Below are 27,367 nucleotides of genomic sequence, written 5' to 3' on the forward strand. Positions count from 1 at the left end.
ATATAAAACAAAATTATTAAATAATCAGGAAATTGCAAACTTCTAAATTTGAGGGAAAGTGAACCATTCATACTCAGTAATGTAATACCAGTTTCTTGAAACCTCTGTTATGATCACAGCATTGAAGATAATAACATAAATGTTTTATTATAATCTTTAGACTTTATTAGTATTGATCAAGAATTTTTTTGATGTACAGAATGGATGTTACCGTTGAATTTAGGAAATTTTTTAAGATGAATAATTCACAAACAAACTCAAAGCTTGAAATAATAATCAAAAGTTTTTACCAAATGAAATATGCCAAACTTGTACAGGATTTGAACCCAGAACCTTCCAGTTGAAAAGCTGGCATGTTATCAATCTGCCACGGAAGTCAATGTTAAATACATAATACATATGTTAACACAGCAGTGAATGAACATTTTTAGAAAGTACTGAAAATCCTTTAAAATACTAAATATATGAACTAATAATAATGTATTTATTTATATAATAACAGCAAGTTGATACCCAATTATAGATACCTTTTTTATGACAGATGAAAAATAAATTTAGTAGCTTGTGAAAAATACCAAGCCTTTTTAGGATCCACCTACAACCTTCCAGATGTAAAGTAGAAATATACTCTACCATAAAGGGTAATTGGATGTATTATCATTTTACATAAAAATGATCAGATCAAAACAGCTTTCATAAAAAGAATGAACAGCCTTCACAATCATGCTGTATATAATTTATTTCATATGATCTAGGTAACAGCCATGATAGCATAAAAATATTTTATCAATATAACAGAAAATAATGTTAATGAAGTGTTGTGAAAGTCGCATAAAACAAATTAAAAAATGCATTCAGTTATGAACAACTTAAGTTATCTCCAAAAAAAAAGCCCTACAAAGGGAAAATGAAGTCATTTACTTTCATATGAAGCAGATGAAAGTAATCTGAAGAGGATAAATATTTATAAAATTACATGTCTTATTTCATAATCAATGTAATTATTTTACTTTTTAAAAAGATAATTCAACCATCCTAAGAATAGAAAAGATAAATAAATTGAAAATAAATAACTTCATCTTATTTAAAGTAAGAGACTTAAATTCATATAATTTTTACAAAATTTGAAGTAAAATAAAATAAAACGGCAGAAAAAAAGAATTAAATTTGCAAGATTTTGTTAGTTGAATAAAAGTTTAACAAATAAGGTACATTTTTAATAAAACTTTTAATGTATTAATTTATAACACAAAAGTAGTAATAAATGTATAAAGTTAAATAAAAGAGAATTTTTTAAATAACTAAACATTTCAGTTATATCAGCTATAAATAATGAATTACTTTATCAGTTTACTCTTAAAATAAAAAAATCACATGAGAAGTTTTCTAACCTGTAAAAGAATGATTACTACAGTTCACTCTTTAAACAGAAATTGAAAGAAAAAGTTTTATATCACAGTGCAAAGAAAACTTCAAACAGAATTCCCATTCAGGGAATAGAGTAGGGGCTAATTAAAATGGAAGAAGAGAAGAAAATAAAGAAATATTTGTTAAGGAAATGATAAATAGAAGAACAGCTGAATGAAATTTGGAAGATGAGAAATAAAAAGAGAGATTTGTGAGATGAAATATGAGAATAGCAGTAAGTTACGTAAATTTTCTCTCTCAAAATATCAATCATTTATATAAGTTAATGAAGTATAAAAAAACCACAGAGACTAAATAATGTATTTCACTTACTCTTCTTAAATACATATACTAACTTACCACAATGGTAATTTAATTCTCTGAGAGTCCAGAGTGTAATTTTTCACCAGTTATTCTATCTATGTAAAAGACACATTTATTCTACTACTATTTATTTGTTTAAAACTCATTAGTAGTTTTTTTTTTTAAGTTTTGATGAGGTTTCATTAATAAAAATCAGAATAGCCCCACTTCAACTGGTATTCTAACTTCCTTCAAATCTCAAGTTCTCTATAAATTATTTCAGTCGAGTGAAAGATTATGAGGTAATATTTTAACTATCTGATTCTGCTGGATTTGTAGTTGTATAAGAATTTCAGGTTCTGAAAAGACCTGTGTAGCTACAAAAGAAGTCTGTACTCAGCTGACTTTCATAAATCATATCATTCCATTCCAATTATAGATGTTTAATAAAGATATGATTTAAAGCTGTTTGGTAGAATGAGTGATTGGTGTTAGAAAACAAGCTGAGACACAACAAATTTATGTATTACCATTGAGATTATCAGTGCATAATAGTGTCTATAAAGAAGTTGTTAATTGTTTTTGTACTTGGAAACAAGTTAATGCATTGATAACTTGTGCCAAGTTAATGCACTGATTTTTCTATATACTTGAATGTATTTAGGGTATTTATTTACTATATAACAATTACTTATATTTGGATTTTTATAAAATATTTAGTTTTTTCTTTTGTGACACTAAAAATTTTGTGTTGTTTAATACCTAGCTAAAATCTGCCACATTTTGATAATTTTGTTTTTAATAAACTTAGAAAATCGTATGTTTGTATTTAGTATTTATGAACTTTATTCATATCATATAACTCAGAATCTCTACAAATTTTTTTTATATACTTTATCTGCTTATTACTTATTTGACAAAACAATTTTACACCAAATACAAAATATTGTGTTTTCTGACACTATCTTCTGTCTTTTACTTCAAATTTTACAAAAAAATTACTAAAAATACAGTTCTGAGACCTATCTTGTTTTAAAATTTTCAGGTCAAATTTCACATAAAATCACTAATAAATTTTCCGCTTATTTTGGGTCTCAAGAATTACAGTCTTATTTTTACTGAAGACAAAGAAATCAGGGCGAAATCTTTCACAAGCTCTCACGCTAATGAATTATTTTTGAATCTATATCCATATGGTCTTTCTTCTTTAATTTCACAAGTAGAACATGTCCTGAAAGTTTGCAACATTCTTCATAAATCACTCTGTATAAAGAGTGTGTTTATACAACCTAGTACGGACACCATTCAAAACAAAGATCCAGATAACATCCAGAAATAAAGAAGATACCATGGGAGAGAAATTAGCTTGCCTTACCAGAGGCATCTGTTCTAATCAGCTCTGAATGCGGCTGCCAAAATGACTGTTTTCAGAGTTAACCTATTACTATTGCCTCATCAATATTTAACACAATAAAAGAAATTTTGCAGAAATACCAACATTTAAACTGTCTGTCTCTTGTGATTGCCTGTGACAGAAAAAGATTTAACTGAATACAAAACTGTCAATGTTCTCAGAAATGACCTGACTAAAATTGACAAACTAATTAAATGTTTAAAAATTCTTAGGACTGAAATCTAATCCTTAGTATGTTTTATCACATTACTCAAATATTGTACTCAACACTGTCCTTAAATATCACCATACTCAAATCTGATGGTAGTCTTTTACACTAATGCCAGAGTTACATTAGGTTTATATATGTATACAATAATAATTAAACACAGTTTAATAAGTAAACACAGGTTTTTTATTTTTTGTAATTCATTGCAATTCAATAAACAGTGAGTGTTTAGAAAAGTTTTATGTAAGAAATCTTTTAAAAGAAGAAAGAAGAATCTTGAGGAAGATTTTTGAAACCAAAAGATCAGAGGAAGGTTATATTCTAAAATTTAACAAAGAAACTTACCAATAAATAAAAGATTTAGAAACGGAAATGCAGAAAATAAGAATAAGGTTCTTTGGCCATACTTATAGAATGAGTGATGATAAACTTACAAAACAATTATTTAAGTTTTATAAAAATAGAAAAACAAAAATAGGGGGCACCGGAAAGTAGAAAAATAATATTGGAAAATAATAATTACAGATAGAATAGAATTTCAACAAAAAAATGAGTATTTCTAACTAAATGAAAAGAAAAACCTAAGAACAGCTCCAGAAAATTTACAGAAGAGCATAACCAAGTACTCTCAAAAAGAATGAAAAGGTTCTGGAAACAACAGAAAGAAGAGGAAAAGAAGAAAAAAATGAGATCTTAAAATGTCTAACCGAAAAAAATAATTCCATAAGTTAATAACTTCATTATTAGTAATAATAACTTAATGATTGCTACTTTGCTATTGCAATTAATATTATATCTTTTTTTAATGACTTTACACCTCTCTTGAATGACTATTTTCATCTCTTCATTTTTCTGTACATTCAGTAATAATTAAATCTTTCTAAATTTTTCCAAGCTGTGGATTTTTACACATTTTCATTTCGTGAACATAAAAGTGTTTTTGTTGTATCATTATGTACAAATGCTAAAGAAAATTTTTTAATGAACTAAACGTCAGAGTTTTTTGTTTTCAGAGTTCCAACAAAAACTGGATACTTTTTTAACAAACTAATAATGCTTCAATGATTTTCTATAATCAGATGATAAACACTTGTTTATTATCTGATGTAATTATAGCTGTTTAAAATTCTTCCATCACTTTAAACAACTATAATTTACATCACTATGCCTTCCCATACACCTTTATTTGATTACATTTTTTTTTCAGTCCCTGGTCTTTTTTCCAAACTTTCATGATAACCTACATCTCTGCTTCGCTCTCATTTTCTATAGATATCTGTCCCATTTCAATCTATCTTATTCCACTCCTCAAAAGGTTCTCCTCCACTCTGAATCTGTTGCTTGCATTATCTGCCTTAATAATTTATTTTACCTATTAAGTTCCAGGATACTTCCATTACTTCCTGTTTTCTTTAACCTTCATTATTTTTTCCCCAAAGGCGTAGAAAAGACTCATCAGCTGCACTTATTAATCCCAATTATGACCACCATTAAAAAGTGTTAGTTTCTTAATCATGGAAAAATTTACTAATACATTCAATCTTATTACTTCATAAGATATTTTTTGATAATAAAATAGGTTCAATGAAAAAAACACAACAGAAAATGACAACACTTTAAAATTATTAAATAATAAGTGACTCTCTTTCAAAGTACTGGAACTTCTTCCAAAGCCCTTTCAGAGTTAGCATTCTTTCTTTCAAGATATCCCACTGAAAATGAAGTTGACAACTAACTAGTTTCAAAAGACCTTTGCAAAAAAAAAAATTCTATCACTTTAAAGGAAGTCATTTAACTCTAAATAGTTTTTTTTAAATATGATTTTTCCATTGGAAAACAGCAGTGTTCATAATAATTATCATTTTCAAAAAATATTATTCTAATTAATAAAATTACATCTCACTTTCTGAAACTGGAATTTAGAGCTATTAGATTCTATTTATTCAACAACCAAAAGAAAAAAACTGTAATTAGTTTTCCTTTTGATAACCAAACTAGTCCAATGACAAGGAAAATAATAAAACACAGAGAAGAATTTGAGTAACATAAATTATTAAGATTACCACATTTCAATATCTCCTACATTTTCCATCCCTATAAATCAACAATAGGATCCAGAAAGATCAAATTTTATACAATTATCTAAAATGATAAGAAGAAATGCAAAATCACATAAAAATAATTATATATATATATATATATATATATATATATATATAAATTTATTTTTTTAATTTTTTATATATATATTTTTTTTTGTTAAACAAATATGTTTTGGAAATGAACTTAAATAGAAGTCAATATATTTTCATAATGACAACATGAAAGATAAATAATAAGATCATCTTAAAAAAGCTTTCCATTTAAACTCTTTTTAGATTCAAAATATAGAATGCCACTGTAAAATTTATTACTTTATAAACTATATAAATTGAATGCATAATAACAATTGTTACTGAAGTATGTCAACAAATACAGTAATTAGTATAAATCAATTGAACTCATATGAAAATCTAGGCTTTTAAGTACTGAGAATGTACAAGACTACACTTCATTCACACACTCATACATATCATCCTCATTCATCCTCTAAAGTATTATCTAAAACGGTAGTTACCGGAGGCTAAACAGGAAAAAGAAAGGCTTTTAAGTAAAAGATCTCTTAATAGTTGAATTAAATAAATAAATAAATCTTTACTCTGATCAAGCCAAAAAAATACATTATGTAGATCATGTCCATATAATTAGAATTATAAAAACAAATATATAAAAGGCTGATCTCCATGGTGGAATGGAAACATCTTGAACTTTCACCCAGAGGTTCGGGGATTGAATCCCAGTCAGGGATGGAATTTTTTTATATGCTACAAAATTTCAATTTTCATAATCCCATGCAAAAGCTTCGACCTTATGATAAAAAAAGGATGTGTTTAAAGTCTATATTAATTATTTAAACACAAAAACATGAAAACATTTCAGTGAAAAACATGTTAAGTTAAATATAAAATATAACATATAACTACAAAATAATTTACAATTCAGAAGCCGCTCTTGAAAATTATTTTGAGCATCTTTATATATATATATATAAACAAGATGCAGAAAAAACATGTTTTTTTTGTTTTTTAATTAGTATTATTTAAAAATTTATCAACAGATTAATATTGTTTCTGTAAAAGAAGGTTTCTTAATTGCATTTTAAATAAACTTGTAGGAAAATTTTTCAAATTGTTTGGCTATTTATTAAAAATGACAATGGAAGTGTAACATGGTCCTTTCTCATAATCCAAAGTATCATGTTGAGTTATACAAAAATAATTCAGTTGTCTGGTTTATTAAAGGTGGATATTGTTGTTTTTAAAGATTAAATGACCATTCTTTTTACCAAAGATTTCACATTTATAAACAAAAGGATAAGTTAACACATTTAATTTTCTAAATATGTCTACACAATTCATATTTATGAATGCCAGATAATGATCTGAGAGCCCATTTTGATTTTCATTAGTAAATAATGCTATTGCAATCTGACAATTATAATCAGAAAAACCATAATCCGCATAAAAGGAACAAAAATTATTTTTTGTAAATTTATAAAAATACTGCCTGTACAGGTGGCCAAAGTTCTTGTAGAACTATTTGAAATTGTAAGCTAAGTTAATAGTTCATTTATCACAATTATGTTTCTTTGAGAATTGATCCTTTAATGGATAAACTGTTTCATATGCATTTTAAAATTAAATAAAGATTATTGGTATTCCACTGATTTTTAAGAAGATGATTTCTTTTTATTTTTATTTAGGATTCCTCTGGTTTAACAATTTTTTTAGATCATAAGAGAATTAATTAATATTACTGAATTTTTTTAATGTTATTATTAAATTATTTCAACTTGGCATCCTAATACTGATGAAATAATATTATTGATAAAATAAACTATATTCTTGTAAGTCATTATTCTGATCCTAATAAAGACTTTTCACTATAAACATAGTTGGCAAGAACAGTTCAAATGCATAAATGAATAAATCCCTATTGTCAACACTAAATGAAAGAAACCAATAAAATAGTGTGCAGATTCAAATATTGGAAAGATTCACATAATGAAAGCATGAGTCAGTTTCTTTCTGATAAGTTGGAGTATGTTTCAAATAATTATTAAGTGTATTATGTATAATATGTTTGTGTAAGATTTTTATATTAATTTTAATTTCAAATTAAAAGTATTTTTATTGAGGTTCATTTTCTTAATGAGTTCAGCATGACTGTCAGTTTTTTACACCCAAATTTGATGATGGATTAAATTTTCTCTTTATTAAAAAGAACTTTGTCATTTACAATTCATCTAAAATAAATTCAAAGCATGGAACATTTTTAAACACAGCCCACTACTATTATAATGTAACACATCCTGAAAAGATTAAGGTAGTTAAAAATAGAAAGAGAATAATGGTTAAATGGATAAATAAAGAATTATTAGCTAAAGAAAAGAAAATTACAAGTTACTGTAACATTGTAAAAATCTTAAATTGGAATAAAAATCTAAAGAAATAAAATATATTAAAAAAATGTATAAATTAGACATCCATCTTGCAAAAAATAAAAAGTGGCTAAAGATCTAAAATAGTGGTTTGGATGAATATATACTTCAAAAGGGAATCAATTTAAAATTATAATAATTATTAAATAAACACCTACATGAAAATATGGAAAAATGTTGTACCCTAATAGATATAATTAATAAATATTTTCAAGAAATAACTCTGAATATAATAAAAAGTATTATTTATTAATATTAGTATTACAGTTCAACTTATTAAAGTAAAGAAAAAGAGTAAAACTTCATCCTCTGCAGATTTTTGTTTGCAACTATTTAATTAAAAAATGTTTCATTTATTACAATGTAATAATAATCATTACCACTATTTTCATATCGTTGTATATTACAGGCTCATAGATTAGGTATGTATGGTGCAGATTACGTATGGATTCTTCAGGCTCAGGTAGGTGGTAAAAGAAATTCATGGTGGCAAGAACCACAAAAAGAATGTTCATCTACCCAATTGGCTGATGCTGTTGAAGGCCTTATATTAGTAACAAGTCACAATGGCATTGTCGGTGATATGCCTTCAATATCTGGATTGGTGAGTACTAAAAAAAAATTTTTCATTTTTATTACGATTTCAAATTTCAATAAAAGTTATAACATTTCTTATGTAAACTGAAAGAAATTTTATGAAAGATATTGATACATCTTATGCTTGACTTATTGGACTGAATATATCAGTTAACATATTTATTCACTAGTAAAGTTTCTCTAGATAGCTTTTCAGAAAAAAAAGGAAATCAATTTGTAATTACCACTAGAATTTACCTTTCATGGTTTGCGCATAATAATTAATAAAAGAACTTTTACTAATAGTATATTTAAAAAAAAAGGATAGATAAATTTTTAGGGAGAGAAACATGTTTCTAATTATACTTTCTTATCTGTAACTAGCTTTTAAGCAAATTAATTAATTTGCTCAAATAACACTGTAAACATTTTAAACACTAATGTAATTTTGTTTAATGTAATTTTCCTTCAAAATTATATCATAGCTTTTAATTTTCATATGTTAAAAATTTTAAGTTAATATTTTAAAACCTACACAAATAGTTTACACAGTAGAAAAACTGATTCATCATTTTTCTGGAAATACATTTTTTTTAATATTTTTAATTCATACAAACTACATAATAAAAATATAATTAAGCAAAAATATAACTTAAAAATTGATTACAAATGATACAAGGAATTAATAGGTTTTCAAGTATTTTATTTTTATAGGGTGTTTATAGTTTCACAGAGTTTAAATATTAATATACTATGAATATGTGATGAATCACTCATATCTATGTACTTGTACATTTTGATTATCCGTATAATGAAAAATATTACCACCTACAAAACAAAGAAAACTGTGGTGAGCAGAGAGTAGGTTCTTGTTTTCCTAAGCAGAATATTGAAAATTAGTAGACAGACTGAACCAGTTTTATCTTAATCCTACTGGATCTTTAATAATGTCAAAAATCTGTTATTCAGTTCTAATAAAAAAAAAAAAAAAAAAACAACCTGGCCTTGCAATTCAAGAATGTATCAAGCTACACTATACTCACTGTATAAGCAAGTGATACATCTACAAAATCCTTGGCCCCTGGATAAAAAAAAAACTCATAATACATAAGGAGATTTCCAGAATATTTTAAAAATCAGTTTAAGTAAGAAATAAAAATTTATTTGGGTGTCAGCCTATTGTTTATAGAGAATATATATAAAAATTAACTTTGTACTGTTATACAGGGAAAAACTGTGCAACACAAACACTTTTCTGTATTATGAATAACAAGACCTTAGATAATTTTTATTACTTCATTATTTTATTCAACTGATGAAATATGTTTCCTCAGAACATAAATTTAAAGTATGTTCTTATAACCAAATAATAATTTTTATTGAAAAGAACATTTGTAATTCTTCTTTTAATTTTTTAAAGGGCATAAGAACTGTTATTTCTTTTATATGCATAATAGGGACATAATAATCCAAGTACAAAAGAAATGACAAGATTATAACACAAAACGGCTATCTGTTATAAATAGACAAGAAGTTAGACTAGTGCATTTTTCAAAATAAATTAAGTAAATATGACTGTTTATGTTTAAATACAGGAATCTATAAATAATACTCAAATTATGGTAAGTTTGGTAAGAGTTCATATGACAAATAACCTAAAACAGTTAAAAAATGGATTTAGCGATATTGTAAAATATTACAAAACTCCCATAATTTAATTTATAAACTACTATATTATACATATTATAATAAAGTTTAATTTAAATTGTTTTAAAGTGTTGAAAATGTTTTATTAGGGAGAAGAGGTTTAAAGAAGATCAAAAATAAGATATATGATTTAAGAATGACTCAAAAAACAGTGATCTGATCCTACCCTGCATAATATAGTTATCTTTAATTCACTATTACATCTTACTACGCACAACTAAATGTTTTTTCAATGTCATTACAGAGCAATGATGGTTTCTTGAAATCTCTTCAATACCCGTTAAGTCAATTCGCTCACCAAGCATACGATGCTGTTTGGGCAATAGCTTTAGCATTACGTGGAGCTGGTATCCATTTACCTCTGTATGATTATACTCGAACAGACATGGCAAATTGTTTCTTCTGCAGATTAGGACATCTAAGTTTCATCGGAGTCTCGGTAAAAAATATTTATCTTATATTTGAAATTTATTTTATTATTACTGCTTCCCAAAATGGATTATTTTAATTTTAAAAAATAAATTAAGGAAATATTTCTGTCAACATTTATTTAGAATAGATTACACTTTAAAAAATAAAACCAACATTAGATGACTAACTTAAAGAAAACAAATTTTTTTCAGCTCTTAAAATTTTATTACTTTCTCATCTAGTGTTATAGCAGAGCTATAACTTTAGAAGGGAAAGTATTGTAATCAGTCCAATTTGGGCATATGCAGTTTTCACCAAATCTTTACATTCTGATACCAAAAGAACTTAAAAAACCCAAAAACCGAATCGAAATTTTTCAGATATTTGTATGTATGTGTGTATGTTCAGTATCACCCTCATAATCACCTTATATTTCCAGAAATACTGAACCGATTTTGACCAAACCTGGTCAGATTACTTGCAGATTACTATATGGGGCATTGATGAAATTAAATTTTCAACTTAAAAGGTCAAGGGAGTGAGTCTATAAAGCAATGTCACCCTCAGTATCTCGAGATTTCACCTAATTAAGATCTTATTTTTCTTAGGCACATTTGTTATCAATTTAAAAAATATAATATTTGCAAAAATATTTTTTGCAAAATCGTACCCCCACCTCGAAAAATGCTCTAAATAAACTTGTGGCTAAGTGGGTATTCTCTGTCGAAGTACCCACTCTCACCAAAAGGAGCACTAGTGTAGCACTGATGACAGTTCCTGTAGTTCTCTGCTGTTATAACATCACTAGTGAGCAGTAGAATTAAATAAATTACTTATATTGAAAGTGTAAAAAAAGTATTTAAAGTGGCCACTAGTACTGCCACACCTGCATAAATGAAATACGGTATGCTCATGCACATTAGTTAGAATCACTGAATTAAATAAACAAAAAATATTATTTTTAAATAAAATTATAAATATTCTAAATTAAGTTGTGTGCATATGCACACAACTTAGCTGTAAGCCATGCATCAGTAAAAAGCTGCATGACAGGAAAGTCCTACAACTGTGTTGTCAACTTTTTTTTTTGAAGATGGTATAAATAAAATGAAACCAACAACACTAATCCTTAATTTGCTGCCAAATTCAAAAAGTTTAAATTTAAAGAATTAAAAGGGGAATCATTTTTATTTTTCACTGAGAAAATTTAATTTGTTACTTTTTCGGTTAATTTTACTTTTAATTATTTAGTTATTTTTATTTAAAATGTGAGCAGCCTACAAAAAATGTTGCTCATACATAAAGAAAAAACCACTTGCAAGAGATTTAAGGGTAGAAATCTGCATCTTGATAAAAATAATATAAGGAATATTGAGAAAATATGTAAAAACCTACTATCAAACGTGATTTAAAACTCTCTGGAATTTAGGATATGCATTATGTTTTCTTGAATTTTTAAATGAAAATTTATAAAATTTCAGAATTAGGTTACATATTGTTATACATACAATAAAAATGCAGTATTAAACAACAAGGAAAAGACTTAAAATCATTTAAGAACATCATGTAACTTTACGTTTAAAATAAGTTCCTTTATCAAGAAGAAAGTTACTACAGGATCACAAAGCAATCTCCTCTACAAAATCAAAAACATTTCATTGAAAGTGGCACATTTGGAAGAAATTTTATCTCGCATATATATAAAAAAGTAAACGTGTATGGATTGAACTGAGGAACCTCCATTTTTTTTAATGAAGAGAAAAAGATACAGGAGAAAATGTTATAGATTATAAATTATTTTTATACATGGCAAATAAACTATGTAAAAAGTTAGTTTATTATGTAGTTTGAAATATATAATGAAGAAAAATTAGATTTAAAAATTCATAATCTTGTTTGCAGTTTCAAAGGAAAATATTTAGTAATATAAGATTTTCATGAAAATTTACATTAAAATGATGTTAAAATTAGAGAAAAGTTAAAATTATTAAAGTAAAGAAACTTAATCTCATAGCTTATTTGTAAGTTTCATGTTTATCAGATTAATTCTGAGCGAAGTTGAACTTAAAACTAAAGGAAAATATTAATCTTCAAAACTCGAAATTTGTGCCTGTTTATTGATTATACTTTTCGTATATCTAGTATAGTACTTACACTAACAGACTGTGTAATATACAAACCTTAGAATTTATTATCTGAAGAAGAGCCAAGATTTCAAAAATTAATTTCTTTTCTCTTTCCATCTTTTTTCTCTATCTCATTGGTTTTGTTCTTCCTTTTTTTACCCTGCAATATCAAATTTAAAGAATCATTCATTAGTTTTAGTTAATCATTCATTACTTTTTAATTAAAACAATATTTATGGTAACAGTTTATGGTAGGTGGAACATATATATGTCCTACCTATCACTCATATTGCAATTCTGGCATTCATGTCCTCCATTATTATTATGTTTTCTGATGACCTAAACCATATTCAAAACTCAAAAAAGACTGAAGATTATCATTTTCATTTTTATTTTTTTTTTTATATTTTATTTGGAAGTGAATCAGTAAATGTACAGTTATACGCATTTTTCAATTTTAGGTATTTATAATAACAGACATGTTCAGAAGGTCTTCTGAAAACATAGGATTGTTATCTAGAGTGCAAGTTTAGAATAATAATTGTTAGAATAAGTTATTTGAAATTTAGCAAATACACTACAGAAACACAATATCAAATTCACAGATTATAGAAAAATAAATAAATTATCATTCTTTCCCTTTATTTTATCAATTTTAACTGGACTGAGCTGAACTACACATCATGGACCTCCAAGTAGCTCAGCCTCTTCACTATTTCTTTATGAAAGCTTTTTCTGCCTGTGAAAACAGTTCTCTTTTTCAAGTCTTCCTTTACACAATCTAACTTTTTTTTTTGCTTTCTCCCTAAAGCCTTCTTCCTACTGTATTTAATTAAATATGTTTTTTACTACTCTTCCATTCTGTGTTCTTTGTAAGTTTCCAAACCATCATAGTCTGCCTTATTTAATCACCTCAGTAAATGCCATCGTAGTCTGCCTTATTTAATCACCTCAGTAAATTCATCTCTGTGTTTTCTCACACTGCAACATTTCTTACTTTAACTCTTCTCATCTCTTCTTCCATCCTGCTTAAAAATTTAATTTTCCTTCTTCTGCACTTAAATATCTTGATTGTTCTTTTTGTAGTCATCCAAGACTATGAACATTAGAATAGATAAATGGTAACCAACGAACGTTTTCTGTTTACATTTCATTGATACTTCTAGTTCTTCAAAGTTCTAACTTAATATACTTTCAAATGCATTTTAGATGTGATCTTAAAAATTTACATTAAACAAAAAATAACCAGCCTTATCTCAGCTTAAACTACAAACCAATGAATGTGATCAAAAATAAAACCATAGTATTTGTATCAAAGAAGTTTTGATGGATGTATAAACCACCTTCTTTGCATTTAAAATCTGCTTTACTTCTTTTTTTAAAGTAATTTTTTTTATAAGTGCAAAAGCTATACAAGATAATTTTCCAGTTGTAATAAAAACTAATTTTGGGACTCTTATTTGACCAATTTATTTTATTTTTACAGCACATACTCCTACGAATCTCAATAAATGCAATAATGTGTTAATACACATTATATATATATATATATATAAGCAATAATGTATATAATATCAAAAGCTTAAACACATTTCAAACATACTTTACTTTAACTAATCCAACTAACAAGTTTAATATGTAAAATATCTAAGTCAATAAATCATTTTTCTATATTAAACGTAAATAAATCATCATAACAAGTTGTCAGAACTGACAAAAAAATTTACAATCACAAAATCATCTTAAACTAAAGTTTCACAACTCTTCAACTAAAAAATATGCCCAACATCATTAAATAAATATAGTAACAAACCAAAATATACCAGTTCAGTTAAGTCTGATACAATTGTAATAGATTTAAAAGTGATGTTAGGTACTTTGTAGTAACAAAAACCATTTTTTAACAACTCAGTTCTGAAATGACTTACTGAAAAAATTTATAAATGTATTTTTAATAATTTACACCAAAACATTTTCGGTTGACCTTCTGACTATCTTCAATTTTATATATATAATTTTCAGATTCAGTTTTATTAAAGATTTTTCATGTTTAATCTATTTATAAAATTTGATTCTGTTTGTTAATTCAAATCAAAAGTTTGTACTTATAAATAATTTCATCACTGATTTTCATAGATAAAAACATAATCTTTTTTTCTACATTAAGATGGATATGTTTTATAAGATTTTCCTTTTTATAAAATTTTACTTATCTTTTTTTCAGGGACCTGTTGAATTTAATGGAGCTGATAGAGTAGGCATAACAGCATTTTATCAAGTCCAAGGTGAAGAAAATCATATAATGTAAATCATTAGTTATACAAATAATCACTTTCTCAAACTAAAAATATTAATTTAGAATACAAGTAATGTTCTTTTAAACACTTACAAAATAAAAAACTATAATTTGGATATCACAGTAAAATAAATTCATAACTAACAATAACATGAAACAACATTGGCAAACAAATTTTTTTAATGGTCCATGTAGAATACCAATCTAACAGTATCTTTGTTAAAGGGTATTGGAGGACCTAAGGGATAATGGCTATACTCCAAACTATAAAAAAATTTTAAAAATGCAGGGTTCAGCCACTTATTAGGAGTTAAGAACATAGGTAAGAAATGAAGATGCTTAATCTTACAATAAAATTGAACTTTAAATCTTTCATAAAATAAATGAATTCACTGCTTATACTTTTTTATAAACTATTTTTGATCAGTCAGTATGGTACTTACGTATTAACACCACCGCAGCTACAGCTTTATTTAAAATTGAGTATTTATTTTATTTAGTCTCTTTATTAATTTTAAGAAATGGTTATTTATATTTATTTATTTTATAAATATAATTTAACCAAACTTAACCTACACTCACTTCGCTCGCTAACCTTGACTAATTAACACCGTAATTTTTTGAGTATTTATTTAATAAATTCAGTAATTATTGCAATTATTTATTATTTAAATAACAATAAAAAATAAATACTCAAAAAATTATGGTGTTAATTAGTCAAGGTTAGCGAGCAAAGCGAGCGTAGGTTAAGTTTAGTTAAATTATATTTATAAAATAAATATAACCATTTATTAAAATTAATAAAGAGACTGTTTTGAATCTATGTTAAACTCTATATCGGCCCATTTTCCACCAAAATCTGATTGACTTCTTTGTTTTTAAATATAGCTGTAGCTGCGGTGGCGTTAATACGTAAGTACAATCAGTATAATTAATCAATTCATTGTTTTTGATTTATTAATGAATTATGGTTTGGATCCTGAATAATAAGTAAACTTCATCCCTTATAACCAACAGATTGTAAAGATGTTTGTAAGGGATGATGGCTCTACACTACCTGAAATATATAAAAGAATAGCATCTTGTAAATCGAAGGATATGAAGTAAAATAAACTCTATATTTTACTTATAAAAGTAAGGGGGGGGGGTGTATGTGTGCACATGGGTGGGTGTGCGCGCATGCGTGTGTGCATCAGAGGTTGGTGCTTACCTTTCTATGTGGGAAGCAGATAGGTTCAAGTACATCTAGTTACACTCCTTGCCACTACCTATTACCAGCACTATTAAAAATATATCCTGGTAAAACAATTCAAAGATGTAACAATGAACAAGTGTATCAACAGCAAAAACAATTAATATAGCAGCCTACACAATCCAATTTAAAAAAAAAACTATAAAACTTTTAAAAAAATCATACAAATAACTCAATCACGATGAAGTGGTTGTTGTTTAATTTTTGGGTCAAGAAAGAATCAAACGTTTGGAGCTAGTTTAAAATCTTTCTTTTTATTTCAAGATTAAACCGTCATATGACTACCTCTAAGCCTAATTATGTTTCACAAAGAGCTTTCTTAAGTTTAAGAATGATCATTTATGGCCGGCAGGAATGTGATGGATCATTCCTGCCGGCCTCTGTAGCGCAAGGCCATCTCGGCCTTTCATCCAGAGGTCCAGGCATGGCATTTTCACACATTCTACAAATCATTGATTTTATCCTCAGAAGCAATACCTAACAGTGGTCTCAGAGGTTAAAAAAAAAAGATGGATCATTCCTAAAACACCTATTAATTGAACCCCATGACATATATGACTGAACAATTATAAATCCAGTTAAAAACTAAAATACTTTTCCACATATTTGAACCTGGATCCTACAACATTAAAAACATGTCATAAAAACTGACTCAAAATTTGTTTTTAACCAGTACTTAAAAAAAAAATTAAATTACAGTTTCATATTTTTAGTTTTATTTAGATAAAGATGGCAAAAGACATGCATTAAAGAAATATGACTAATAATAATAATATAAACAATGATATTAACATTTTTAGATGTAAAGTTATTATTATATTAATGTATTTTAAAAACATTTTTTAAAACACATTTAATATTTATTTTGAAACAATTACTTTTAAAAAGTAAGCTTAAATTCAAAATATAAAATAGATGAAAATAATGTAAAATAAATTTATGTTAGGTGGACATGCAACAAGAATAGCACTGTATGATCCTTCATTAGACAATTTAAACTTCACATGTCCATCTTGTGGAAGTATCATCTGGAGAGGTGGCCAAGTGCCCATTGCAAAACGGATATTTAAGTTACGTATAGTCACAATACACCATGCTGCCTTTCTACTAATATCTTGCCTTGCATCTGTTGGTATTACACTTGCAATCGTCTTCCTAGCATTTAATCTTCATTTTCGGCGACTCAAGTAAGTACTTAGAGATAACTGATTAATTCATAATTGTTTGTTTTCAACTAATGAGCTTAAGTACACAAATATGCTGTAATTATATAATACATTAAATGATATGCTACAAAATTAACAATTAGAATCTTAAAATGAGAAAAGATTTTACTTCAAAGTCAGCTGAAACAAAAGTAATAAAACAGCTTGACTGTATTTTCTTGTAAGAAAAAAATATATTTTTTTTTTATTCTACAGATGAATGAAATTTAATTGGTGGGTATTTCATAATAATAAAAAATAAGTAAAAATATGTATCCAATATATTAATGATAATAATATCACAGTTTGTGAGAGTTAAATGAAAGTGCATGCTCTATAAAGGGTTTTAAAAGATTTTTTTTAATTTTATTTTTTTTTAAATCATTTAATTGGTAAAAGATGGATATACCATATTATAAAAAATAATTTTGATTTTCTTAATTAAACATTAAAAGACTGCTTATACTTTTACATGTATCCCTTCTCATAAAAAACCGATATTTTTCAGTTGAAACCACAAAAAATGCTTACAATAATATACTAGTTATTATGAACCTATCCTAAAAATCCTTATTTTTTGAACAATTATCATAATACACAAAAATTGACAGAATATATTTGAATATTCAACAAATGATTTTTAAAAATTTAAGATATTATGGCAAATGTTCAGAAAACAAAAGTAATGAGAATAAGATACAGTATACTAACAAACATTTACACAAAAGAAGGAAGCCCTGAACAAGAAAAACAGTGAAAGAAGTAAATTCTGAAAGGTAAAATAACATTGCAAATTTGAAAATAAACTAAAAACCACAACAGCCATCCATGGCTTAGTGTATTTATTAGAATGAAGCGTTCAGAATGATGTGTTTATTAGAATGAATGTGTTTATTAAAGCAAATTAGTTACATAGTAACACAACTGTTATGTTGCAGTGTACTACTGCATCAATGCAAAACAATGATGTTAAAGAAATAAAACCTTAGTATCAAACCCACATCCCACATTTGAAATTTGGGTCTGAAGAAAAGTATGAGCAAAAAGAGTGAAAAATGATGAAATAATAAGGAGAGTAAATGAAAACAGATGCTTAATCGTAACAATTCAGAACAGGAAAGTTAACTGGCAAGGACACATTGTGAGAAAAAGATTAATTAAAATAGAAGGAACAGTAGAAGGTGCAAAGAAGAAAGGGCGAAAAAGAGGAAAAATGATAGACAATCTAAAGGAAAATCAGATCTAAAAAGTTTAGCTGAAAGTAGAAGAGAAAGCAAAATATATGGTTAAAGGAAACTACCTCCAAGAATCAAACCTACAGTGATAGTGATGATTATAATGTGAAAGTTTATCTGCTGACAGGGCAGTAAATTGAGAAGTACACCAGAAAGTATTTTTAGTATAAGTATAGATCATACAGATTATTCTGTAAAATATTAAACAGTATTATATTTAATGTACCTCTAAACATTACAATTAGAAATGATTACCAAAAAATTTATAAACATATTTTGTAAGGAAACAAATCAGAAATCAGAAAATCTATCAGGTATTATGAAACGATAATGGAGTGTTTACTCTAAAACCCAAGCTTTCATATTGTAAGAGTTCATAATTAATGTACTTAGAAAATTAAAAATAATAGAAAAATAACAAAATTAAAATTTTTATTTTTAATTTTTTCACAAACATTTTGTTTTGTAACACTGTTAATGCAATTAAGGGGGGAATAATGAAACAAAAAACTGCCAGTAATTTAAATTGAGTTAAACACTGATAAAATCCTTCAAATATCTCTGTAAAAACAAAAAATAATTATTTAAGAAACTTGTAGTAAAATGTATTAAAAATATGTGAAATGATGCCCTTGATATGCATTTTATTAATTTTTTTCTCTCCAGGTATATTAAGTTGTCTAGCCCACGGCTTAACAACATGGCAGTAGTTGGATGCATTCTTGTTTACACAGCTGTAATTCTGTTAGGATTGGATCATGCAACTCTTCCTTCAAAGACAGCATTTCCTACTGTTTGCACAGTTAGTATATGTAAATGTATATAATATTAATAGAATTTACATAATTAATTAATAAAATAATTTTACTATATTTTGAAGGAAAATATATTTTATTAAGTTATGGAAGCTGGATCACATGAATTTGATTTATTTTTTAAATAAATTTATTAATAATGTTTATTAAGAAGACAATAATAATTGTGGCATACTGATCTTGATAATTGAAATAATTGTTTCAAATTTTGATTTACATGATGAACCTTGTTTAAAAAAAATTGAAAAGCTTTAAAGATTGAACAATTTAATTATAACTTTTCTAAACACACACAATTTTAATCACCTAAAGAATTTTAATTTTAAATCTTTCAATCGCGACATAAAACATAATTTTTCAGCTTTTAAAACCATTATACCCAGAATTCACAAAATTCTATTTTTCATGAAAAGATTAGCAGAATGAAATACCCAAAGTAATATATTTAGTTGAAGCAAGTATTTACAGCAAAGCATTGATGTAAACAGAATAAAACAGTAAAAAATAACATATTATTCATGACATTCATCTACATTAACTATCACAATGAAAAGTTCCTCTAAATTACAAAAAAAGGCCAGAACATTGCACAAAGAACCATTAATACAAACAAAATAGACAATACCACATAAGCAATCAAGCAACTTCTTGTGGAGTATTTAAACTTGCCTGCTCTAATCTTAAAGTTCTACATAGAACAGCTTTTTATAGTGATAGAAAGAACATATAAAACACTTCAATCTACAACAGAATTCCATTACATAAACATTAAAACATAGCACATGCACTAACATCAACATGAAAATCACACACATACACAATAAAGGATGTAGAATAAGAATTAAGGATATAGACTTTGATATATACAATATAAAGCAAAAATTCAGCATTCTAAATGAAAAAACACTATTAAATAATATACAAATCACTGTTCAAATCTACCATAAAAAACATAGCTATCTCTAATACAGATAACATTTTTAACTTTTGTATTAAAATAAAATGCGCTGTAGGCGATTTTACATAAATGTTTAACTAACTAAAAAAAATTGTCATTTTACTCTTTGTACAGTCCACATGATAGCTTATCCATAAACTTTTACATTAATCATAATCTTTTAGATTAAAATACATTATGAACTAAATGAATAAATAATTCCTATAAATACTTTTAAGGTAGTTGATAAAGTAATAATAAAATTTGTGATCCAATACTCCAGTTAAACCAGAGAGCTTTGGTAAATCAATCAAATGTTTTACCAGATATATTTCATGGGTTATATACAGACATTATTCTACAGATCAGTGTGATGCATGAACATTTTACATCTACATATTAGTAGTGTTCATGTAAATTTCCACATCTTTAGCTACATTATCATGTGAATTATATATGAAATATCTGGCTTTCCTTTTATAAATTTTCTTAATACATTCTGTTTGTTTTTCTGTCTAGAATTCTTATCTATTATTGATGATACGGAAGTCTTCAAGAAAGTTCAGCTAATGTTAAATGTTCTTATATTTTAAATGTAACTTTGTAGATATTATAAAATAATCTAAATATTGATAAATTGATTTAACATCAATTTGTAAAAGATAATGAACATTTTCAGGCACGAGTATACTTATTATCAGCTGGTTTCTCATTGGCTTTTGGATCAATGTTTACAAAAACATACAGAGTTCACAGGATATTCACTCGTAGTTCAAGTGGAGTTGTTAAAAATAAGGTAAATAAAAATGTTATAACACATTTTAACATGTAATACTATAACTTATTAGAACACTATTTAACATTGGTTTCAGTAAGAGTTAAATTTTCAAAACGTACAACCAGAGTCTTTACTCAAGGAGGTAAAAATTAGTTTAACCTATTTATTATTTTTTAAATAAACATTACAGTGAAATATTTTTAATCCAAAACCAACAAATGACAATAATCAAGGTATAGCAATGAAAAACAAAGTTGATAAACGAGGTAATGTTGTATTAAATAGTTCCACATAAAATAATATATCATTCTCATAAAATACCACAGACGATGTTTGAGAAACATGATATCCCAAATTCTTACATTTTTTATATATAGCTTTGTTGAAAGGATGCATTTAGGAGATTGGAGGCCCAGATTTACCTGATAAACAAACTGATCCCATAGGGGAAGGATGTTCCCATCCCATCTTGAACGGCAAGGTGGTGTAGCGACTGGGATCACCACACCACCCTCGCCATCCTAGACATGATGGGCTTTACTGGGAACCTTTTTTAGACCTTCTAAATCTGATAACATATCACAGCCATCAGTTTGGCCTCTGTCAATGCCATCGATGCAAATTCCGCAGCAGACATTTCCATCAGTGTATTTACACAATTTACTATCGCTTTCTTCCAACCACGATCACCTATCATAACTTACAACTCTCAACTATTAAATTAACCGATTCACGTAAGCACAATCCCCGCACCAGTTAGACTATATTTTCATCATCATTCAATCATTACTTGATTAAGACTTTAATCACCAAAAATACTATTCTCATACCAACAAAACAAGTGTTGTCCTACATCAGTTTACTCAAACTTCTCTTGATTTTCTTAAAAATCACAAAACAAATTCACAAATTTAAGAATCGCAGGAAGTCAGAAGCTATATAACATTTCCTCTTGGTTTTCCAGTTAACTTGCAAATCAAAATCAGAATTGATCCTCGCAAGCTCTCTAATTACTTTGGTATGTTCAGCTTCATACGTGGGTCAGACATATAAGACATGGCACACGTTATCAATGCCCCTACACTGCGGACACAAACCTGAATTAATCAAACCAAATCTGACCAATCTACCTCAAAAACCGCCATGTACAGAAAGAAACGTGTAATATGCCAATTGGGGAAAAACCACCAAACAACCTGCATTCTTCTCACATACTTCTCATCTGCCACAAATGGAAACCTTGGTCATCTATTTCTTTCATGTGCCCAGAGGTAAGTTGGCCTACCTTCTTGGCATCATAATGTAATTGGCACTCAATCATGACGATATCAATTAGTTTAAACCAGAAATAACAATCGACAGACAGACCTATAGGCACCAATCACAGATAACAGGAGACACTGGGCTGTCAAAAAAATATTCTTATAAAATTTGTACCTCATTTGGTGAGCCCAGACAGGTGCAGCGTAAAGCATTATAGCTTCTCCTACACCCTTATATGTAATATATAACATATAACATAATAGTATGGTACACTATTATACCATAATAATACATGATTCTGAAACATGTATGGTTCTGAAATTAAGCCCCCAGTCAGGGTGAACTGCTCTCCAAACACCAAAGAAAGCATTTCTAGCCTTTTTGGCAGCATATTGAAAGAACTCCTTGAATCGAAAATTCTCATCAAGGATAACATTTAGATACTTTTGCAGAGAGATGTACCTAATTTGATGACCTGCCATTGATTCTTGAAGTTGTCATGTAACAGCTAGTCTGCCCTTCAGCAACATCATCATTGACTTCTCTGAGCTAAACACCATATTATTTTTCAAACTCCACAACTGGAGTATCTTGCAATCCCGGGATGCCCTGAATTCGATTTCATTCCTCAAATTTCATTTAACCAGCAAAAGCTCATCATCCGCATACTCATGACATTGCATCCACTGAGTAATCTGAACCACATCAAAGAATCAAATTCAACAACCCAGAGCAGGGGTCCTAAAACACTACTCTACAGACAACCTGTAGGTAGCATCTTTCCTGCTTCTGAGAAGCCATCTCAAAGAACAACTTGTTTGCTGAAAAACTATAACACATTCAGCTCATTCTCCATACAATAACACTTCTGCAGATGAAACAGGGCAGAAGGCCACCCACCACAAATTATTAAAACCCTGATAAGTCCCAAAAAATATCTAAGACATACTCAGATTCACTAGAAGAAATAATGCTCATAACCTTAATAATAGCATTGTGCCCCTACCTTGACAAAAACCATATTGATCATCCATCAAAAACTTTCTAGAATCCAATCTGTCAATAATATGAAGATAGAAAAACTTCTCAAAGACCTTCCCAATAACTGGCAGGGATGTTAAGGGCCTATAAGAGAAGCTCACATTGGGATCCTTATCATCTCCTTTAAACAACAATTTAAGAATATCTTTTTCCCAACAAACAGGGAAATAGCCAGCAAAGAGCATCCTATTAAAAATTCTAGTTAAAATACCAATACAAATTCTAACAGAACAGACAAGGAGCTCCACCATGACTCCATCAAAACCAGGTGCTTTATTCCTACCAGAACTGCAAATTACCTGATGTACCTTTGCCTCAGTAATTTCCACAGATAAAACATAAGAGAGAAAAGCAGCAACTTCCTCTTGACTTGCAGATGATACAAGGTTTTATTAGTCACAATATCAACCGGCAATAAATTATTTAACAGAATATTTAAAATCTCAGCTTTATTAGGAACAACACCCTGCTGGGTCGAGAGGACTGACAAAAGAACATTTTTCTTACGCTTATGCCCTACGACTCTACACACAACATTCCAAGGATCCTTATTCTAGACCAAATGATAACACTCAGACCTCTCTGTCTTTCATAGTCATCTACCAAAACCGCTCACCAAGGCCTTACTTTAACAAGCACATATCTTTTAATGTGGTAAATGCACCTGCAGCTTGGTAAGTCAGAATATATTGTTAATTAGATATTAATAACAAACTGATAATCAAATTTTAATCAATTTATTTTTATGTTATTGTCATACATCTGAAAAAATAATAAAAATAATGCAATTATTTTATTTGTAAACTATCAACTGTTCTCCATTAAATCTTAATTATTTTTTCCCTTTACAGTTATTACAAGATACCCAGTTAATATCACTAATATGTGTATTGTTACTAATTGATGGACTCATCGTCACATTATGGGTAGTGTTTGATCCAATGCAACGACATCTGAGAAACTTAACTCTTGAAATTAGTACAACAGACAGAAGTGTTGTATATCAGCCACAAGTAAGTATTATAAAAATAATTAATTACAGTAATTAAAATACTCGGATAATACAAAATATACATATATTTTTTTTATTTTTTTATTTTATGTAGAACATTCTATAAGGTAACAGATATTCCAGATGTTCCAATACTTCAGGAATGCATTCTACAATCAAAATAAATTAAAAATTTCATACAACAAAGATTTGAAACCATTTTGTTAACTAGTTATGGCTTTCAAAAGATCTTCCCAGACTTCTGTAATAAATCAATAAAAAAAAAAAAAATATTAACTTACATTTCTACAGATGTCAATTACAGTGAAAATTTTGTGGTTTTTAGATATAATTTGACTTTTAAAAAAATTGCGTTCTAAAATATTTCTATTATTACCACAAGAGTTTCTTTTTTAATTCATTAAACAGCTGTCCAAAAATATTCTTTTTTACATCCAGCTGATAAACTTATCTATCAACTTAAAATTGCTGATAAACTTAAAATTTGTAGAAAATTTAATTTTGAATATAAATAGATAATGGATAATATACATGCATATAAATGGATAATATAGTATGTAAAAACAAAATAAAAATTTACAAAATACCTGCCACACCTGTTCTCTTATGTGGTAGTGAGTCTTGGGTAACAATGAAGAGAGAAATTTCTTTAATACAGTGGGCAGAAAGGTTCCTTAGAGCAATAGCTGGATACATTAGCTTACAAGAACAGGAATAAAGAATTGTAAGAGACCATGAAGTGGTATACAATCCAACTGGTGTCCCCAATTGACATCTGCCAGCTGAAATACTAATATATAGACCAGATGGATGGAGAGAAACAGGAAGACCTCTGAAAAGATGGGTAACAGTACAGGCTACATAGTCTAACCATAAGTGGAGAAGAAAAGCAGACAAAGATGTTAAAAATCGACTTTTACAGAAAAAGAAACTTTCAAATTATTTAATCTGCTATGCCTATTACAGTTCCAAATGTTCTTGTGTTAAAAAAAACAATGCAGTGTAATGATGACATCATTAGAAGATATGATACCATTGTTAAGCTCAAATACATCCAAAATTCTGTGGATTAATTCTTCTCTTTTTAAAAATCTACAGGATTAAAATCAGGGGATTACACTCCCAAGTCGAAATCGGCTCGTATAGTTTCATAGGAATGGAGAGCCTTGCATTGTAAAGGCGAAAACTCATCGTTTACTTAAATTCCTCATGATCATCTTTTTGGACCAGAAAGGCCTATTGCACGTCGTGTTTTCCACAACCATTGCACTACAAATGGTACGTACTAGTTCCAGTTCTCGAACAAAGTAAAAGCCACCTATAGAAACAAAAATCTCCGTCAGCCGATCTATCAGAGATGTTACACCAAAAATTAATTTAAACGTCAGGAAAAGATTTTTGAAACTATATGTTTGGAAGTGAATGTTGGACGATCGGAGTACCTGGGAAGAAAATATTAGAAGCTTTTGAAATGTGGTGCTATAGGAGAATGTTAAAAATCAGATGGGTGGATAAAGTGACAAATGAAGAGGTGTTGTGGCAAATCAATGAATAAAGAAGCATTTGGAAAAATATAGTTAAAAGAAGAGACAGACTTATAGCCCACATATTAAGGCATCCTGGAATAGTCGCTTTAATATTGGAGGTTCAGGTAGAAGGAGAAAATTGTGCAGGCAGGCAACGATTGGAATACGTAAAACAAATTGTTAGGGATGTGGTATGTAGGGAGTATACCAAAATGAAACAACTAGCACTAGATAAGGAATCTTGGAGAACCGCATCAAACAGTCAAATAACTGAAGACAAAAAAAAAATGTCTTGTAAAGCAATCTTGAAAAATAAATTGGCCACCAACAGTACTGAAACATACATTTATCTAAAATCCGTCTTAAAAGCCCAGGTGCAGTTCAGTAGTGCTTGTGACACCTATGCTGTGTAAACTAGTGTTAAGACTGTATACTACATATCATTACTCTCTGAAACAGAAACTCTGACTTCTACGTCTAATGTCATAATTGTTTTTACATACATACATTAACTAATAGAAGGAGTGGATTAAGTAGTAAAAAGAAACATATTAATATAATCCTATAAGTCATGAAAGTCACGTCTTTTAAAACAATTCAGATTCAAATTAGTGTCATTTACTTTTGAGAATTGGTATGACTTAATTTTCATACAAATTAAAAGATGTGCTAGAAACACGCATACATGCAGATGTAAATGTTCTAATGTTAATAATATATAGTTTATAATAACTCTTCTAAAGTCTCTCAAGTTTTTTTTAAGGTTGAAGTTTGTGGATCGCAATTTACACATAGCTGGTTAGGAGCACTTTACGTTTATAAAGGACTACTGTTAATAGTTGGTGTTTATATGGCATGGGAAACAAGGTAAGTTTACCATACAAATTACCTATATATATATATATATATATATATATACACACACACACACACACACACAAACACACACACAGAGTGTTTCTAAAATGGTGGGCTGGCTATACTTTTTTGGATTCTACTTATAATACTAAACAAAAAATATCCTTAGGAAAAATGGCAATTTCTCCTTCATTCCTCCCCTGTCCATCATTTTGTTATTTTTATAAAAAATTTATATCTCAAGTTCGGATAGAGGAATCTCAACAATATTGTACAAGCGTCTTTGTAATATCGTTTTAAAATTAGCAAAAAATCAGGACTTAAATACCTTCACAAATTACAAAATGACGGCCATTTTTATTTTTCAATCCGTTATATCTCCATAAATATAAGTTTTATCAAAATGTATGTTATTGCTAAAATATCAATCCTTTTATTTTGAACAAAATGACATTTC

The 27,367-nt window shown here is 27.8% G+C and overlaps 1 protein-coding gene across 1 annotated transcript in view; it reads left to right on the plus strand.

The window, feature by feature from the left end:
* The window catches only part of GABA-B-R3 (gamma-aminobutyric acid type B receptor subunit 3), a 348,787-nt gene that overhangs the window by 309,249 nt on the left and 12,171 nt on the right, over positions 1-27,367 (plus strand). The window contains exons 7-14 of the mRNA XM_075369585.1: positions 8,282-8,476; positions 10,400-10,594; positions 14,917-14,977; positions 17,187-17,427; positions 19,347-19,482; positions 21,112-21,228; positions 24,366-24,527; positions 26,816-26,919. Coding sequence (XP_075225700.1) covers positions 8,282-8,476; positions 10,400-10,594; positions 14,917-14,977; positions 17,187-17,427; positions 19,347-19,482; positions 21,112-21,228; positions 24,366-24,527; positions 26,816-26,919 — 1,211 coding nt within the window. The remainder of the gene's footprint in view (positions 1-8,281; positions 8,477-10,399; positions 10,595-14,916; positions 14,978-17,186; positions 17,428-19,346; positions 19,483-21,111; positions 21,229-24,365; positions 24,528-26,815; positions 26,920-27,367) is intronic.

Source organism: Lycorma delicatula, chromosome 6 (assembly GCF_047948215.1).
Source record: "Lycorma delicatula isolate Av1 chromosome 6, ASM4794821v1, whole genome shotgun sequence".
In the NCBI taxonomy this organism is placed as follows: Eukaryota; Metazoa; Arthropoda; class Insecta; order Hemiptera; family Fulgoridae; genus Lycorma; species Lycorma delicatula.